This window comes from Dromaius novaehollandiae, chromosome 5 (assembly GCF_036370855.1).
Source record: "Dromaius novaehollandiae isolate bDroNov1 chromosome 5, bDroNov1.hap1, whole genome shotgun sequence".
NCBI lineage: Eukaryota > Metazoa > Chordata > Aves > Casuariiformes > Dromaiidae > Dromaius > Dromaius novaehollandiae.
Genome location: NC_088102.1, coordinates 6966563 through 6985531, shown reverse-complemented (window position 1 = coordinate 6985531; position 18969 = coordinate 6966563). Strand labels below are relative to the sequence as shown.

The 18969-nt window shown below is 51.2% G+C and overlaps 1 protein-coding gene across 3 annotated transcripts in view; it reads right to left on the bottom strand.

Annotated features, from left to right (window-relative positions):
* Positions 1-18969, bottom strand: part of DAAM1 (dishevelled associated activator of morphogenesis 1) — a 117356-nt gene that overhangs the window by 55574 nt on the left and 42813 nt on the right. For all 3 annotated transcript variants that reach the window (XM_064511910.1, XM_064511912.1, XM_064511911.1), the window contains 2 exons: positions 17461-17684; positions 97-186 (listed from right to left, as the gene is read on the bottom strand). In XM_064511910.1, coding sequence (XP_064367980.1) covers positions 97-186; positions 17461-17643 — 273 coding nt within the window. In that variant the 5' untranslated portion in view covers positions 17644-17684. The remainder of the gene's footprint in view (positions 1-96; positions 187-17460; positions 17685-18969) is intronic.

Here is an 18969-nt window from a genome sequence, read left to right as displayed (position 1 = left end):
GTCATGTCCCATCCTATTTCCTTCCTCTCCTCGATCTGGAAGGAACAAGCAAGGCAAACCCACGGCCTTCGAAACCAACACAGAGAAATCTCTTACTTTCTTCTTGCTGCAGTAGATCTGCCATTTCTTCTCTGCCGGCAGTGCAAACATAGCTTCTCTGTGCTTGTCTGTGAGGTCAAGTTCATCCTGAGGAGGGAAAAAAACACAACACATGAACCATGAGTGCAGCCAACAGCAGTTGTGCAGGCACACATCCCCACCCCTGATAAGTGATATAAATCAATGTGGGGCCCCAATAGAGCAAGATGACGGGCACAAAGCATCGCCTCTCACCCTATGGCTATTGATTTGTCCAGGTCAATAACACTAATTATCATCCTGTTATTAGTGACCTCTCTCTGACTCTTGGGCTACAGCTGGCTGCCAGGAGCAAACGGGCTGCAAACCCTTCTGCACAGTTCCTCCCAGAGAACGCCCTAATTACATTTAAAAAAGGCAAGTATTTTAAAAGGACACCCATGAAGTCAAGCTCCCCATACATTACAGCTACATTATGGAGAGAGTTAAGAGCTCCAGATGATATATCACATCGAAGATCAGTAAAGGGAAGAACAATTCAGTTAGGACCTATCTTTTTCAGCACCCTGAATAACTGCTCCATCACTGAGTACCCTGAGTAAACTGGGCCATTTCCATCACCGATGCTCTTGTCATCAAACCCCCCCGGGCACGGATGCGCACCCGCTGCTGCCGGAGCTGCACCTACCGCAGCGTGAATCAGCTCCGACCCCAAACCTCGGACCGAAGACACAAGGCAAGATCCCTGTTGTCTCTCAGACCCATTTTGCAGGCAGAGCAGGCAGCAGAGACACCAAGAGACCTGCCCAAGCTCGCACAGGAAGCCTATGGTAGACCTAAAACCTGAGCTCCTATTTCCTAAATCTCAGTCCACTGCTCCAGCAGAAGCCCTGGTGCAGCTGCAGTGAGGATGGGAGAAGCCACCGCCCTGGACTCCCTGTCCACCCCTGGGACAGAGCCACACCGGCACCTCCTCACCCTCTTTCCTCCCTCTGGCAGGCGGGTGGGTGACCGGAGTCAGGCTACCGCTGCTTTGCTCCTCGCCACCTCACCACGTAACTCATACCAGAATTCACCTAACCACAGCAAATTGTTTTGGGGTAGAGGAGCTTTTTGGCTTTTAGTTTGTTTTCCAATAGTTTAGAATACAAAGTGCTTTTCTTAATACCCGCAGTTCAAAAGGAGACATGCCCTCTCTGCTAAAACTGAACTACATGTTACCTGGCAGAGATAAAGCCGTTTCCTGATTAAGACCTTGATTGGTTTATGTGATTTCTCTCTAAAGGACACATCCATTTTTGACTTTCATGTCTCGGTTAGAAGCGTGCCCTCCGCTGGGATGCCCAGGTGTTATCAAAGCATCACTGCTTCCTGTTGCTGGATGTAGGTCAAAGCTTTTATATGGGAATGTACTAAATAAAACATTCAGGCAGGGCTGGGAGGCTTTTCAAAAACCAGCATTGATCCTGCACCCATGGATGTCTCTTAAAACAGCCACCATTGATGACAACCCTTCCGCTGGAGGGAGGTGTTGACACAGCAGTGGGAGCGCTGGAGAGACCTGCTGCGGCCTCCAGCCAACTCATCACACCCAGCCAGTGGATTTAATTAAGAGGATCCCCTTTAAAAATTACCCAATTAATTCCACCAACTAAAGAAAAAACCACACACACAGAGACCCATTACAGTTTTCTGGTGTGAATGACATCAGCTAAAGTGGTTATGGCTCTGCAAGCTGGTGGCCACCGGTACCCAGTCAAAGAGACGGGCCCCATCTGGCCAAGGCTGAGCGAGATGCCTATGGGAAAGACGGGTCCCTGCATCAGCAAGCCCACAGGCCGTGAAGAAATTCAGCTGCTCTAATTAAAGCTCATATTGCATCCAGTACAGATCAGTATCCAAGCAGAGGAGCCGTCAGCTGTCTTGTAAACCGCTCCAGCACAGCACACAGCAGCCAGGGGCTGCAGGGGCCTGAACATCTCGGGGAGGGAGCTGGCTGCAAGCTCCCCTGTACAGCCATTTCAAACACTGGCTTCATTTCCCAATGAAATTACCCCTCCAAAGAAAGGTGTCATGGAGCTTTTTCAATTACGCATGCTTCGAGGAGCTTTGCCTGTTTCTTGACATTTTTCCCCCGTACCGACTGACTTTTCACATTGATGTGCAAACAGACTTTCCATGCCCGCAGAATACAACTGACATTTGTGGAGCTCTGGAAGCAGACTTCCAGGGCAGCCACCACAACCGAAACACTTTTGCTGCCATAATACAGACTTAGAAAAAAGTGAGGCACGAGAAAGCTCATCCTTTCTCCCTTTGTGCCCGCTGCATCTGTTCAGGCGACGAGCTGCCCAGACACCCAAGCCCTCCTTCAGCCCTAACTTTGCATTTTCTGTGGGCCTAAAGCTACCCAACAAGAAGGTACCTTACACAGCACCTAGCTAAAATTTAGGCTGTTTAAACATGGCTCTTTGGAAAAGGGCATTCAGGCATGTGAGGGAGGATGAGGGTCCCATGCTAAATATTTACCACCGCAATAAGTGTTAGGCCAGTCTGGCCGAATGCAGGAAAATGCTGCCACTGTGACCCAACTTCCCTGGCACGCGAATCTTAGATCCAGACATGAAAGCAACAGTGACACACATCTGTAGTTAGACTCTTAGAAAAATATTTATTGAAGCTTTCAAAAAACCCACCCCTAAAAAACCTGAAGATTTATTAACCAAGGAGAAATATAAACTGAGTTGAAGCCTAAGTAGGAGTAAGAACGAATAAAGTAGAAGAACATGTTAGATGTGGGTATATGACAATGTGCAAATATATCCTAAAAGGGTGCAGAAATACTTTGCAGCCTCACACAGTGAGTTTCATTGTGCCCAAGTTTGAACATGTTCGGTCATCGCAGCCCTGCATTACTCAGAAACACCTACCTAATGATATCTTGCAGGATGCTTGGGAGAGGTGTTTAAATAAATACTGTGTGGCAACCAGTGAATATGAAAATCCTCATAATCAAACAGTGACTAACGACTGTTATTTCAAGCAGTAACAGCAGCTTAACTGCAAAGAATCAGGTTTTTGCTGTTACTTAGGCGCAAGGAAATTCCTGCACCCACCCACAGCCTTGCTAGGCTTGAGGAATCCCTTACAGTCACCGACGAGTACCTCAGCACGCAGCAGCCCCGAGCAGGCAGCTCGGACACTGTCCTTCAAACGTCAGAAGATCAGCAGAGGACAGGAAGATCAGCCGTTTTCCAGTCATTCGCACACAACAGTACAAACCCTGGCCTGCCAAAGCCTTTTGCAATCGCCCCGTGGAGTCACAACTCTGCGGAGAAGCTGTGCACAACCTCTAACCCATACGCGCCTCCAATTAATAATCACGAACTCAATTAGGTGATTCTAACTGGCAATTAATTTTATAGTCCATTTGCAAGCCAGGCACTCATGCTACAGCGCGCGGTGGCGGTGGCTGTCCAAGGGGAAGAGGGAGAAGATGACCACGCAGGTCGGGTTCCTCCCTCCCCGACGGGCACCCATGGCCCCCACGGCTCTGCCCTCTGCACCTGGCTGACTCCCACAGCAAGATCTGCCAACTCTGCCGTTTTATACGGCATTTTTGGAACCAGGTCAAAGGCACAGAAAATAACAGCTTCATTTTGCTACTAAAAGGAAGTCTCTGCCCAGAGTGTTTTTACTGGAAAGAGATATGCTACTCTTAAATATTTATCCCGTATAGTTAAACTATTAACCTTTAGATCAGGAAACATGTTTCCACACTAAATCTCCATTTGAATATGCTTTAAAAAACGCATAGTGGGGATCTCATTCTAACAGTTTACACGCTATTTCTAGGAGGTAAAATATATCCACGATTTGCTTTGCTGATGGCTCACAGCTCTCTACCCAAGCCAAGCAAACTTCCTCTTCCTTCCGAGCATAATACGAGCCTCTAGCGAATGCAATCACACATCGTTCTCCTAAAGCTACCTTAGAAACATGTGGTTTAGCTCAGCATGGTGTAAGTAAGATCCCAAGGGCCAAACCTGCTTTTCATCCTGCCCTACGCTTTTCCCTTGGAGGACACAGAATGGCTCTTCTGGCGGAGAGGTTCACGCTGTCCCTACCTCCCCCCGAGCCAGCAACCAGACCGGTCTGTGGAGCCCAAGCCGTGATGGCACGACTGCAGAGGCCGGGGTGACTCCTCCAGGGCAGGCTTGTGCAGGGCACCAGCACCTGGGGACACTGGCTCAGCACGGCCCGAAAGCTGGGATGTCACCCACAGCCGACCGGATTCCTCCAGGAATCCAGGGAGGGCGATTCAAAGCGCTGAACCCCATCCCTGGATGAGGCCAGGAGCCGCAGGCATTGCTCCTTCCCTTCCCGGATGGAGCAGCACCGCCTGTGACTTGTGTGAAGAAGCTTTGGAGACAGCACGGGAGGAGGATCACTAAGAGGAAACCAGGGCAAAGTCTGGCGAGTAAAAGCCATGTCAAGGAGCCCTGCTCTTCAGCGGCGCAGGGACAGGACTGCGGGACAGCTGAGCCCGAGCTGGAGAGCTCCTCCGAGCAGGTGGTTACTTGGACGCCGCGCTGAAGCGCGCTTGCCAAAAACATCAGATCGCAGCCCATTCCAGCAGTGACGGCATCGGCCAGGCACCAAGGCAGAACACAGCCCTGCATTGAGAGGAGCCTGGAAAGCAGGAGGCAGAAAGACGAGGGGGGAGAGGAACGGAGCCTGACCTCACCGCAAGGAGAACTGTAAAGTTTGCAGTCAACGCAGTCCGTAACAGCCTTTTAACGGCAAACCGGGATCAAACAGGAAAGTTAGGCTGCTGAGAGAAACGCTTGCCTCTCCCAGCAGAAAGGGCACGAAAGCGCAGCCCCGGCCGGCCGCGGACACGCGCTCCCAGCCCTGCGCTTTAAGCTGTCCACGGGCGTCAGGCACAGCGCGGTGGAGACTTTAATGAGCGTCTTCCGCGTGCTGAAAGCCACCAAACTTTAATCAGGGAAACGGCAGGAAGCTATGGAGTGGCTGGACTCTGCTAACTTGATAACGGCATTCAACCAGCACGGGGTCACTCGAAGGAAAGAGCTGTAGAGCGAAACCGCAGTAGGAGCAGGTCACTTTGGAGCAGAGACTGTAAAGATGCAGTTTGAATCCTAAGGTTATTCAGGACAATTCAGGTCCGCAATTGCTGACACAAGACAAGCAGAGCTGGAGACTAAAGTCCCCGAAACTCTCCCCTTTGCTATCTCCATCCGTGATGGGGTGGCAGAGCCAGGAGGGGACAAGCCAGCAGCCACCAGCATGACCACCACTGCCTTCTTCATGCTTTTGTCCAGGTCATTGGTTTTCCCACCGACAACCCACAGATCCCATGCTCCACAAAAAACTCTGCAAAAAGTAGCTAGGGACTAAACTTTAATGAAATGGTAATTCACTGTACAGGCGTCTGCACCCCCAGAATATTTTCAGAGGTTGATATGTAGGAAAAAAGACAAAAAAAACATCAGCCCAATGTACCTTCCTAGCTGATAACTTGAATAACCATAATACACGGAGGAGACAGAGAAGGGGGGGGAAATTAGGTCATTAATTTCCATAATTGAAATAAAACTTCATGAAAAGGTTGCTGGTTGGGTTTTGGGCTTATATTTAAATGTATAAATGTGCACTTTTTGGCAACATTTGGCATTAACCAGCATAGCATGGGAACTAACAAAAAAATTGCCTGCTGAAGTTTGTATCGACTTCCTTTCCAGGGGTCATATCGCTTTTTCACTCTCTTCCAGGCATTCTTCTCCAAGTTCATCAATTTGATTTATCCAAGAATGTTGCAGTGTCAAGGGAAACAGCAATCAGCGTTTTTCCCTCTGTACCTCATCTAATCTTCTTCCGCTAAGGGAACACGCTCCCTCGCACGGCCGCCTGGGAGGGCGGGTGGACTCACGCTGCCAGTCTCGGTTGGGATTTATACCAGCACACGACAAGGCTCAACTTAATAATCAATCGCATTTAACTTGTTATTTTCTTTTTAGGTTGTTTTCTTAAATAAGCGTACTTATTAATCAGTAACCAGTATTGCATGATTATATGCAAACAAATACGGCCTTCAGATGCAGTCTGCTAAACCATTTTGCAAAGCAGGAGGAGCTGCGCTATCTGTAATGTATATTTAGGTGACTGCAGTTCTCAAGATATGTAGATTTAGTTTTACCTTTTTTTTCAATAGGAAGCTAGTGAATCAAGTCTTTTATTTTTAGCACTAGTAATAAAAACACCTCCTCTCCAGCACACATCTTCTCATCCATAGTACGCAGGGAACAACAAAAAAACCCTGCAAACAAACCAACCCCAGCCAGTAGTATTATAGATTCTTTTTCTTCATTCACAACAACCTCCAGCTGGAATTATAGAGGATGAACAAAAATCAACTATTTATTAATGAATAGGCATACTGGATACATATGCTTTTATTAATTTTGCCTTTATCGATGAATGTTTTTTTCGCGTAAAGGAAACATTGCCTACAGCAAGGGAATGAGCTAACAGCAATGAGGAATTGTGACCTCAGACTGTTCAGAACTAGTAAATCTCTGCATCCCACATTTAATTTTTAGTCATTGATTGGAAGAGGAGAGACCCCCATCTATCCTGCTTTGCAGCTTTCAGCTATTGACCTGAACTCACTGCAGAGATGTAAATAAAATATGTATTCCTTTCTTCTCCTGCAGAAAAGATTACAGCCATCAATATCTGATTTACCTCTGCAATAAAGTCTCGCTCCAGCTGTTCAATGTTCCCATCAGTTCACACACCTAACTTCGGCAGACAGCGGGTACTGCTTTAAAATTACTTCATTGAATTAATTATTTCAATAGGCTAAAGTAAGTTTAGGTTTTAAAGGTGCTCATATTCCAATACTAATGTATTTTAAGAGAGAAATATCTACTTACGTTTTTCAGTCTTTTTGGTTGTAATATATATATCTATCACTGCACACATACACACTTCTTTCCTTTATTGAGCTTTGCCTTTTACGACCTTTTCATCAACATCATCTGGAAAACTGTTCTCTCATTTTAATTAAACACAGAGTACTTTTACAGCCTGTGTTATCATACAAAGCGCCCTAAAGCGAGAATTGTGTTGATCTAAGCTATTTTACCCACAAGCGCACTTGCAGACCTAGAAGCCCTGCAGGTGGGCTGCCAGAGCGGTTTTTGCACACAGTCATATGTAAAGCAATGACAAAAAGACCTATTGGCTGATTGTCTATCGCTGTGATCGCTAAAATGGATTAAATTGGAGCCAAGCTGGCCATGACCGCCCTTCAGCAGGTGCATCTCATACCACGATAAAGCACAGAGCTGCCAAATAAATACCAAAAAGGTTGCAGATGGGGATTTCACGTACATACATATATATATATATATATATACCCAAAGAAGCAGCTGCCTTTTCAATCAGTTTTTAGGTACCACTGCTGCTGAAATCAGTGAACGCTACTGAAGTCACAAATCAAGCCCCCGTGTAAAGTGTGGTTTTAAACATTCACTGCCCCATAGCGATGCCCAAGAAGTCTCGCGCTTATGAATACTGTGCTTTGCTGGTCTGGAGCAAAACCGCTCCAAGGCTTCCTGCGGCTCGAGGCAGGGCACCTCTAACGGCAACTAGAGGCAAAAAGCCCCACGCTGACTTGTTCCCACTATCAGGATGATTTCTATTTTAAGGACAGTTTTACTGGGTTTGGGCACTCCCAATATCTTAGGGTCATTTTTAAGAACTTGAGCAAGCGCAAAGCAGAGAGTCGCTGCAGGAGGGTGCAATTCCTGATCGAGATTTAGCTTCCAGCAAGATGCTGAACACGAGCAGGCACCAGATGGGGTTATAAACATACTAGTTTTTCTCTTGTTTAACCAAGATCTTTTGTAAGTTGAGCTCCAAGCCAAGCCCGGGATGCTTTTCATATGAAAGAAACGTAGCCACTCCGCTCCATATTGCTGATTTGCTTTTCATCCTCTCTGCAAAACTTTGCCTTTAAAGCAACCAGATAGGAAAATATCTGTTAAGGCCTCTTGGTTTGGGGTGTTGCCAGAGAAGAGAAGCTAATCCCCTTAAATAAGGTATTGATTCAAGCGCTCGAATCGATGAGAATTAGGACTGCGTGATGTTCGGGAAGGATACTGTGTGCACGGAGACGCAGCTGAGGAGAGCTGACCTTGGGCACGTTCACACGCCGTAGAGCGTACAGACTCCGCTTTTAACAGATACTAAAGCGGTACAAAAAGTTTTCAGATGAGTCTGCAACCAGACATGAGGCGGGCACAGCCCATTTCCAGCAAGAACGCTTCCTGCTGAGGTCAGCAGTAAAGCAAAACCCACACGCTGTTCCCCCTTGCCTGTGTCTCCAGCAACACCGTCCAACGATAAGGCAACCAGGAAAGAGTAAAACACTGCTAGGGCAGGTGCCCCATCCAATTAGACCAGGACCCTCGGCAGTGACTTGTACCAAAACCCTTGGTGCTGGCATAACGCTGAAGCCCAGCTGCCCCAGCTAACATCACTGGCACGTTACCAGACGAGCTACCCAGGCATCTCCCAGCGATGTGGCCTCCTCTTTTACGAAGTGCAAAGCGGAAAGCACTTAGCAGGTAGACCATCTAATTTTTCCACTTTAGCTATACTTTTCACTGAAACAAAGGGTTTTCTTATTTGCTGCCTTTGGCTGGGGCTCACATTGTGCCATAACACAGTTCCTTCATAAAATTACTAGTCGGGAACAGTAAGGCCTTTAAACCGAGGCAAGCCCACATGCTGGTTTGTAGTCGTAACAGATACTGCAATTACACGAGTGCTTCAGCTGGAATATACTGTTCCTCGGTGGGTTATATCATCCGAGCCCGCAGAACACGTGTGGGCAGAAAATTCCTATTTGCTTGCTGAGTAGGTGTGCGACTCTGCTATCAGCTGCTTACCGATCAAAACATATGTTTAAGAGATTATCCGCGAAGGTGTAAAAGCAGGAGGTGCCGAACACAAGCGCGGTGACTGACAGGCGAGAGGTGCGAGACAAGCGAGCGCACACCCCGCGCCTGCACATCTCTGCCCTGTGCAGACCCACAGCCCGGGCCGCGAGCCTCTAACGCGCAGAAACCCGCACCACGCTCAAAGTGTCCTCTGAGCGGCACAAGGTTCCCTATAGGGTGAATTAAAAAACAGACGTTGCTGAATCACTTCGTTTCCCTCATTAAAAATGATTCGTAAGGGAGGACGGTCTTGGGAGAAGGTGGTGGGACGGGGCTCAGAGCCTGGTGCTGCAAGAGTCCAGCCCTGGACAGGTCCCGTGGCAGAAATGGGGCACAAGGGCTATCAAAACTGTATTTTGTCTAGGTGCACACTTTTTTTCTATGGATACAGTAGAAGCTGGCTTAGGCCACTGTTCAGTAGTTTCCAAAATCATGAAGAAGTCCCTAATAGAGCAAAGACCAGCAAAAAAAAAAAAAAAAAAAAAAAAAGCTCCCCCAAAAAGGAGCTGACCTGTAAGCATAAAATGCAAAGCTTTGCTTTGCAGTTGATCCTTCAGCTGTTACATAAAAGCCGTGTTGTTTTGCAAGGCGAGAAGCCTCACGCTTTCTTCCCATTGGATCAGAAACCAACAGGGGGAAAAGAAAGCACATTACTTACGTTCCTGAGGAAAACTGGATACGGCCGGTAACGAATTCCCTGCTTGACACCGCTGTTAACGCAGAGCAGTGCTCACGCTAACCGCGCCGCCTCCTCCTAATTGCCACCTCACTTCTGCCGACCACCTTGAGCTCCCAACACAAGCCCGAGCGCTGGGAGAAGTTAAGCGACTGCTCCTACGACCTGCTCTTCACCACCAGCGTTAGCAGGCACCACCGCCCAACGGGCCTCAGCACCACCAGGATAAACCCCAAAGAGCTACGGAGACGAAAGCGGTCTGGAGCTCAGCCGCCGAGAGGAAAGGCTGTCATTCCCCAGGCCCCCGGGAGGAAACGCGTGAGTCAGGGATGCGGTCAAGTTCGGAGTATCGCTTCCAAGCAAAGGGCCAGGGTTGCTCTCCCGTCTTTCTTTGAGGCCACCCTCCCTGGGAACAGCGTGTGAAATAATAATAATTCAAGCACGCAAGCAGGGGTGGAGGCCAACGCTCCGCTCTTCTCGCCGGGTTCTCGTGCTGCCCTCGTTGCTTAGTCTCAAAATGTTTTGCAGCCGCGCGCTACGAGAGTCGAGATGTGCCAGATGAAATCTGTCCTCTCCCCACCGCTCCTGAAGAGTTATCTTCCCGGGCCGAACGGGAAGCCCGGGACCACGCATCTGCTTCCTGATGCCTTCAGAACAGATCAGTCCTACGAAGCGCTCGGAGGAGCTGTTACCCCCCCCCCCCAAAATTTCGTTTTGCAAAAGCACAGACTACAGGAAGGCCCCACACTATCTGCTTGCAAAGCATTTCACCTCCACGCTGTTACCGCTCAGAGGTGCTCACAGGCTCATATGGGTGCTGTCGTAAAGCTGTGTGAAAGCCCAGGTTCAGAGACATCGCACGCCTGATCCATAGAAAAGAAATAAAATTGCATTACGTCTTATCGCAGCACCCTACGTCATTTCAGCCATAGACACCCGACATGGATCATTTCAAAGCTAATGCAGAGTTAATCTTGGTGATTTGGGATGCGATCTCCTACAAATGGTCCTCATCCAAAGAGCAGCTCTCTTGCCTCTGATAAAATACCTTCGTTGCCACAGGGACAGCGAAAACAAATGCCTGAGTAATATAAACTACCAGTAACTTTTTTCTCCCCAGTCTCCCAAGGTCCAGCTACTTCATAAATCTGAACAGAGCGATGGAGCAGACTTCCATGTCATGGGAGGGGAAGGCATAAATCACCGCACTTGAGAGAACATGTGCGAGTATCTCCCCTCCAGCAGATCCCCACTTAATGCAGTCACAAATAATGTGCAACGTCAGCCGTTTGACATCCTCCGCACACGAGCGCCGGCGTTCCTCCGGAGCCCGTGGCGGCTGGGGACACTGCCAAACTGCCCTCCTCGCGGCTTCATCTCCGCAAATCTCCAAAAGCTGATGGCTACTAGGAACTGGGAGGAGAGACCGGAGGAAGATCATCTCTGTACTGCTCTGGCTTTATAGCCTGCTACTAAAAACCTGCTATGGTACATCACAGGCAGGATACGGGGCTAGATGCATGGCTGCACTCATTTCTTCTGCATTCCTCAAGAAAAGCAGGAGGTGAAAAGAGATACCCTGCTCTCACCAAAGCACTGAGAAGCCCCACAGGGACCAGCAAGTGGAATTTCCTACAAAGCCTAGGTATTTCAGATCACCTCCCAAACCGCTTCCGAGAGCACTCAGCTCTCATCAGCTGGAAAAAAAGGAGTCAGGGCCAGTCTGCGGTCCTCTACACTATCTGCCACCGGCTGCTCTCAGTAAGCGGTCACAGCAACATCTCCGGGGCGCTGGACACCCGGGTAGCATCTGGCACTTGGTTTCAACAACCAAGCAGTCATTTGTAAGGTCCTGCTTCACCTGAGGCTCCCAGGTGCAAGGGCGAAGGTAGGTGGGACCCTTCTCCTTCACACCTGCAAAGAGCTGAATTGAGCAGAGTAATGCCATCGCATCCTCCGTGTGAAGCAGGGACACATGGCCTCGTGTTCAATACCTGTAACTCGTTTCCCAAAACCAATTTCAAATCTGATTCAAATGACGGTGTTCAAAGAAGGCAGGAACGCAAAGGGAAACGGTCCCTAGCTCAGCTCGTAGCTGAATTCAGCTGTAACTGGGGGCTGTGACCGCAGTCGCTGCTGCAGCAGCTGCAGATCTCAGCTGGAGAAACCAGCAGGGACCAAAGCTCCAGCACACGCAGCGGTGGCCCATGCCTACTTAGGTGGATCAAGCCTGGAAGGGGTCAAGCAGACGCAGGCTGGGCTTGATACGCCAAGAAGCTGGTCGCGGTGGTCCTCCAAGTGCTCCCCCGAAGCACGGGGCCAATGCGGGTGCTAAGCACCAGGATTACAAACCTGTTCTGTCCATCTAACGGGAGAGATGGAAAACACGTGTACAAAGGTGCCCTGCTCTTCACCCTGCCTTCAACCAAACCCTAGGACTCCTGGGTCTGACCCAGGGAACGCCTAGACTCACTTTGACCTTTCCCGATCAGCCCATTTAATCCCTCTGTGCTTCCACCCCCCCATTAAGCGCACGTCCCGCAGGGCTGATACACACTGCCACACACAGAGCGTTTCATTAAAAACCTTAAAGTGACAAGGAGTGTTAAGCAGATATAAAGGACATCAGTCATTTACCCATCTGGTGGAAAGTCTAGTTGCTGGCAGAAAACAGGGAGGATTGTTCTGGCAAGATCTACCATATGGCCCCATTATGTGTCTCTTTGCAAGTGCTTTCTCTTAGCATGTGAGCAAGATCTTAGCCTTTGAAGAAACGCCGTATTGTTAGGCTGGATACGCAGGAACCTCTTGAAAGAAGCCGTAGCAGATGGCACAGCTTTGTTCTCCGTGTTTGGAGGCAGCTCTTGAAGAGGCGGATACCCCCCTCCTTCACGTAGGGGCTGAGCCGCCCCAGTGCTGCACGGGGCAGTCTCCGCTGTAGGGCTGGTGCCCGCGTAGCTCCGACGATGTAGTCCGGGCCCGTGCCATGGGTGTTTCCCTCAGCAGCAAGCCACAGCGAGCACAAATGCTCCTAACACATCCTGCGGGAACACCTGCGGCTCTTGGAGAAGGGGAACAGCTTCAATCCGAGCGACGTTGCCTGGCGGTGGCACAGCACTGGTGAGCCGAGGACAGCAAACGCGTCCCGGCCCGAGCCCGCGGGATGCGCCGGCAGCAGTGCCGGAGCGTTGCAGGGGAGGCACAGCCCAGCGCCGCGCTCCTGGGAAGGGCACTTGTCCCAGCAGCCTGAGCATTTCCCAGGGAGCTGCAAACGCGCCGTCACTAAACCCTGCCGAAAAACTGTGCTTTTGTGAGTGCCTCCCTGCGAGCACCTGCCCCTCCTTGGGTGGCTAGCGCTGGCCGGAGCCCTGATGGGACACGAGACAAAGAAAAGCCTTTCAAACGGGGCCAGCGCCCACTTGAGCGACATCCCAACAATGCTCAGACGAAAGAAAGCCCATTCAACCTCGGGGCGAAAGGACGGGAAGGGAAAAGGTTTCTCTGGGAGGAACCGGTGATCAGTCATTGACCAAGGCAACGAGATTTGCATGTTCTCTGAGGCAGGGAAAAGCTGCAGCCCGCTAGATATTCTTGGCTAGGACAGGATGTATTGTCCCTGCAACCCGGGCTGCAAGTTGGGCATTTCTTACTGACTAATCTGCTCATGTCTGGGACCAGACGAGAAACCAATCCCCTGTTTCCCCATTGTTCCTCCGCAGAAGCACTTGGACAGCAACAGAATAAAAACAAAACTATTTTACAGAAGCTGAAAGTCAAGTAGTTACAATCCAAAGTATCCACATAATACAGGGCAGGCCATATAATATAGGCCAGGAAAGTGAATTGAGCTTTTAGCTACCAGGCCTTGGAGAGACAAGCGCTGCTCTGAAACCATCCACACTCTCTCATCCTCTGCCCTTAGTCTACAGCAATCACTGATTACTTATGCTAAGGATGTTTTCAGACTCATATTAACAAGCACATTTCAAAACACCCCAAGCCCAGGGAATTTTTTGCAGGATGGATCCAAAAAAGAAAGAGACTTTGCTTTCTGGAGTGCCCAACAGCGTAAGAGGTGCAGAGCAGAGAGCTTGCTGCACTCAAGTCTATTGGTATCTGTGGGAGGACTGAGTCTCCACGCACTGACCGAATCCACTGCTGCCCTGTCCCAGCACAGCTCCGAGCGAGCACCGCCAGGCCCAGGACTGACGTCTCCAGCACGGGTCACTTGGGGTCCAGGGCTGAAGGGAAGGAGAGGAGCAAAAAAGTCACTGTGAGACTGTAACGTGGTGAATGGACAAAGGCTGAAATACATACGGTGTGCGTGGGTGTGTGCACCTGCGTGAGTGTGCGTGCATGTTTGTGTAAGCCCAGAAACCCCAAGGATCCCAAGGATCCCGGGAAAGCAGGCTGCCTTGTGGGTAAGGCACGGGACAGGAATTCAGGAGATCTGGATTTGCCAACTTTCTGCACGACTTTGGGTTCATCCTTTCACCTCCCTGCCTCAGCCCCCCCTCTGAGCAGGGCACACGCCATCACCCCATCTCGGGCCTGTTGTCTTGCGTAGTGAGGCTGCAAGGTCTCCGGAGGCAGGAGCTCTGCCTTAGCGCGTGGATAAGACTGCATCAGCCAAGCCAAAGACTGCACTGGGGAACAGGGATACGACGGCACTTTGAGGAGTCTGACAGCTCCCCCGGGCAAGTCTCACAGCTGGCCAACATTTTCATGCTGATTTCAAGGCACAAGAATATTTTCTAAGCTGAGAAGCACCGTCCTTCCTCTGCTGCTTTGGCACCACAGGCTGCACGCGCTATCTCGGGTTTTGCTACCTCGTCTAGGTCTAGCACTAGGTACAAAAAGCAGCCCGGAGGTGACCTTCTGTGTCACCTGCTGCAGTCTTTTGTTATTGTAATATATAATCATAAATTGCCAAGTTCCACTTCCAGTCCAGCGAGATGCTTTACCCCTTACAGTCCCTTCACACCCCCATTGCTGATGGGGGCCGTTCCCAAAGGTCGCTCCATCCGCAGCCCGTTTCTCTCCCCACGTCTGCAGCTCAGCGGGGCTCCAGACCTGGCCGAGGACCAACCTCAGCTGGCAAAGCCTGCGGACCCTCTCCAACTACTTTGACTTCCCTCAACCCAATTCACCGAGACAACTGGGGACTTTGAAGAGAGCTCTGATCCGACAAAGCGGGCACAAGCCGCTGCCGAGCGTGAAGGGCCTGGCAGCGTCAGGACTGCCGCGTTTTTAAGCGACATCTTTCAGCCCCTGGTCAGGCTCCAGCAGGCGTAAAAATCAGCCCAGCACCTCTGAGTGCGTCCTCTGTCTCTGATCCAAGCCTTACACAGTGGGTTTATACAGAAACAGCAGGACACTTTCCAAGCCATTTGACTAACGCTGAAATTTAACACCCGACACCAACAGGTTACTGAGAGCAAGAAGGAGCTAGCTATAATGAGGTGGGTCAGGGTATCTGCATCTTCATTCCCCATTCGGGGGAATCTGCCATCTCGCACGCTTGGGCAAGAGCTCAGCTTCTGTCTCCTTCCCACCCAGCGCTGCGTCAGGGGTGGGAGCCTGGGTGCAGATTTGCCCGCGGGGTTTTCCTGGGAGCCAGCGGGATGCAGCTGTTTACAGGGGAGCGTGGCGGGGACCTGCTCCCCTTTGCTCCTTGAGTGACTTCACCTGCCCTGGGGACCAAGCCGCGTTCACATTTGACTCCACTCCCCGGTGGAGCAGCTGCGCCGAAGGCTTAGTCTCACCACCAGCTGGGAGAAACAGGGAAAGCCTGGCAGCACGGAGCAAGGGGAAGGCAGCCCGAGAACCACACCGCAGCCTGCCCTGGACGAGCAGCACAAGCGCCTTTGGACACCCTCCTGCAGAGGCTGGTCCCTAAGCACCTTTGGACACCCTCCTGCAGAGGCTGGTCCCTAAGCACCTTTGGACACCCTCCTGCAGAGGCTGGTCCCTAAGCACCTTTGGACACCCTCCTGCAGAGGCTGGTCCCCACAGGTGCTGCCTCACTCCTGCCTTGCCGGACACATGGCTTTCCCCAGCAGTATATTCTTTGCTTAAGGTATACAGCTGAATTTGGAGGAGACTCTATGAGATTCCTGGGCTGACCTGTGATGCTGTCGGCATGCAGGCCTGGTTGGGCTCCAGCAAGCATCCAGCACGTGAGCCTCGGCAGGCGTTTCCTTCAGCCTGTCCAGTAATGCCAAGCCTGCATCACAGCAAGCGCTTATCCTGTGTTCGGCTGGGGCAAGGCAGGAATTTTCCACTGGAAAGAGTTTCCACAGGAAAATTTGATTTTGCTAAGTTATCAGTCAAGAAAGAAGTGGAACAAAGCAGTTTTTCTCAGCCTGAACAAATCGTATCTGATTGACAGTGGTTTGCCAGATGGCTATAGGAACACATCCTTCTGAAGGGACTTCGTTTCCCCGCTGCGGTGTCCCATCCTACAGGAATCCCAGTCTGGGAACCTCCTGCCATCTAACCTCTCCCGTGGAGCAGGTCAGCTGGACGAATGCCACTCTCATAATGCAACCCGGAGCCCTCTTCAACCAAGCGACATGGGTCACTGATGCTACACGGCCAGATGTCCAGAGGGAAATGCTATACCCGGGTGTGACTGACCAGGGTCATGATTTCCAGCTCCCTCTTTGCAACAAAACAGGTTTTCCTGCAAGACCAACAAGAGCACTTCGCACATGCCGGGGACAACCTGCTCTATCAGCTTTGACATTGCTGCATCCGTCCCCAGCTTGCTGCTCCTGCTGCCCAGGGCCAAAGCATAAAGACAACGCTGGGGAGTTACGGAGGAGCCCTAACAGGACCAGCAGCAACCAGCCCAAGGACACCCTCCAGGGCCTGGAGCTGACCTGGCTACGGCTACTCCTCCCGTCACTGGGAGCCTGCACTTTTCCAGTGCCTGCTCGCTGCAGGAGAGAGCAGCCAAGGGAAAGCACTCCAACTTGCGCCCCATCTCTTCCTACGGGTGGTCCTGAAGCAGATATCCTCTCCTCCCCAGAGCCCATCAGCCCACGGGGAAACCGGCGGGATGGGGCAACCGGCCAACACAGAGATGGGACCAGTTGAAACAAGCCAAGTCTCGGCAGCCTCCTTCCAGAAAGGGCCCAGCACCCAAACAGCCTCTGATGTTGGTCCAGGCATCCGAGGAACATCACACCCAAAACCCACATCACACAAAAACAACCTTGCTGCTCCAGGGCTGTCAGTCTCCCTCCTCAAGGGGGGCTGAAGCCACTTAGGGCATCATCTGTGCTAGCAGAGCCTGCAACCAACCCCCTGGGACCAATTGCACCCACCTGGTCAGATGCATACATGCTATCAGCTCTAAGAAACCAATACTTTATAACCGAAAGGAGAAACCGCCACAAAAGAAAGTGAGGGGAAGAGGCTGGCTGCAAGAGTTGGGCTAGTTCCACGATTGACAGCTGTCTAGCCCTGAGCCTTAAAGCATGGCAGGTACTTCAGGGACAAGCAGAGCCCGTAGGAGTTCAAGGTTCAGCACAAAACCGCTCCTAACAGCAAGTCCCGATCTTCCCTTTGCATCAAAGCTTGCCTGAAAACTCATAACCAGCTCTGTCTTCACTGGGGAGAATAGATAGGGGGAAAAAAAGGGAGGAACAAGAAAAGCACCCTACTTACCACCAGCTCAGTGAACATGACGTCCAGTTCTTCCACCGGCGGCATGGGCAGCGCAGGCTCCATGGTCTGCAGGGCGAAGCTGCTATCATTGCGCAGCCGGTACGTGATCTCTGGGTGGTCGCTGCTCCGAAAGCAGCAGAAGATGAACGAGATCCCTCGGCCACTTCTTTTCCGTGGGGCCATGGCCAAAATCCTCTGCGTCCCTCCCTTCTAAGTACTAGATCCTGGGGAAAAGAGAAAAGAGGAGGCTTGAGTACTCGCTCCGTAGCGCTGCACTTTCCGTTACTTGGAGAGGAGAATGAATCAAAGCCACCCACACGCACAACGTGGCGGGGAAAAAAGGAGACAGTTTACATGCCAAATATTTCCGTTCAGATTTGACATTTACGGTTCTGGCAGTCTTGACTACTGTGTTAATTAAAACGATGCATTTGCTCTCCTCGCTCTGCAGCGAGACGGCAGAGCGGGCAGAGGCGGGCGGACACACCGGCGTCCCCGGCGCTCGCAGCCCCAAGGGGAGACGGGCCCCGGCCCCTCGGCTGCCCTCCCGGCTGCCGCCGCCCCCGGAGCAAATCACAGCAAATCACTGCAGCGCCAACCTCCCCGCGCCGTGCCGTGCCGTGCCGTGCCGCTCCTCCAGGTCCGGCAGCCGGAACGAAACCCTCCGCGAGCTGGCCACGGGGGATGGCGGATTGGGAAGGCGGCTGCCAGAACAGCTGTATCTGCTCGACGCCACCAGGTAAACAAAGCCCGGAGCCGGCCCGGAGAGCTTCGAGGGCCACTGAACACGGAAAGGCTTCACGCGGCTCAGGAAGCCCAGAGCCGCAAATGGCTGCGGACGGCGGGGGAAAATATCATGTAGTCTCATCCCACCCTTAAGTGCGTCCCTAAGCACCCACTTCCAGCCGCCGGTTGGGTGGCTCTTTTTCAAGTCAGGTTTTATTTGGATTTAATTAGATAAACCCGAGCTGAAATTCCAGTAAATATTTATGAGACCTGATTTCAGCTGACAAAACCGCCCGGTGCCGGTACCTCAGACTTCCCCACGCAGTGCTGACGCCGTGCCTAACTGAAGCGGTGGGTTTGCTCAGCTCTCCTGACTTCCCGAACCTCACGGTGGGAGAGGAAACGCGCAGCAGCGAGCCCGCCGGAAAGCACCGCGCGCACGCCAAGGACCAGCCGAACAACAAACTACTGCACCAAAAGCGTTATCGTCCGCGATGGAAGTCCACGCTAAAACAGGAGGACCACCTGTGAGGAACGAACACAGCAAAGACATACCCTCGCAAGCAAATCGACCAGCAAAATAAGATTTTTAAGGAGCTGAAACACTGATTTACAAATCCGCAGTGGTAGTACACCTGCACCTGACCCAGCACCGCCATCCGCACGGCATCTGCAGCAGCAAACTTCAGCTTCCTGCAATAAGGTCCTTGCAGAAAATTCAGGCTTCACCTCCTGAACTGAGGATCTGACCCTTGAAATCATTTTCAGCTGAATATTTTTAAC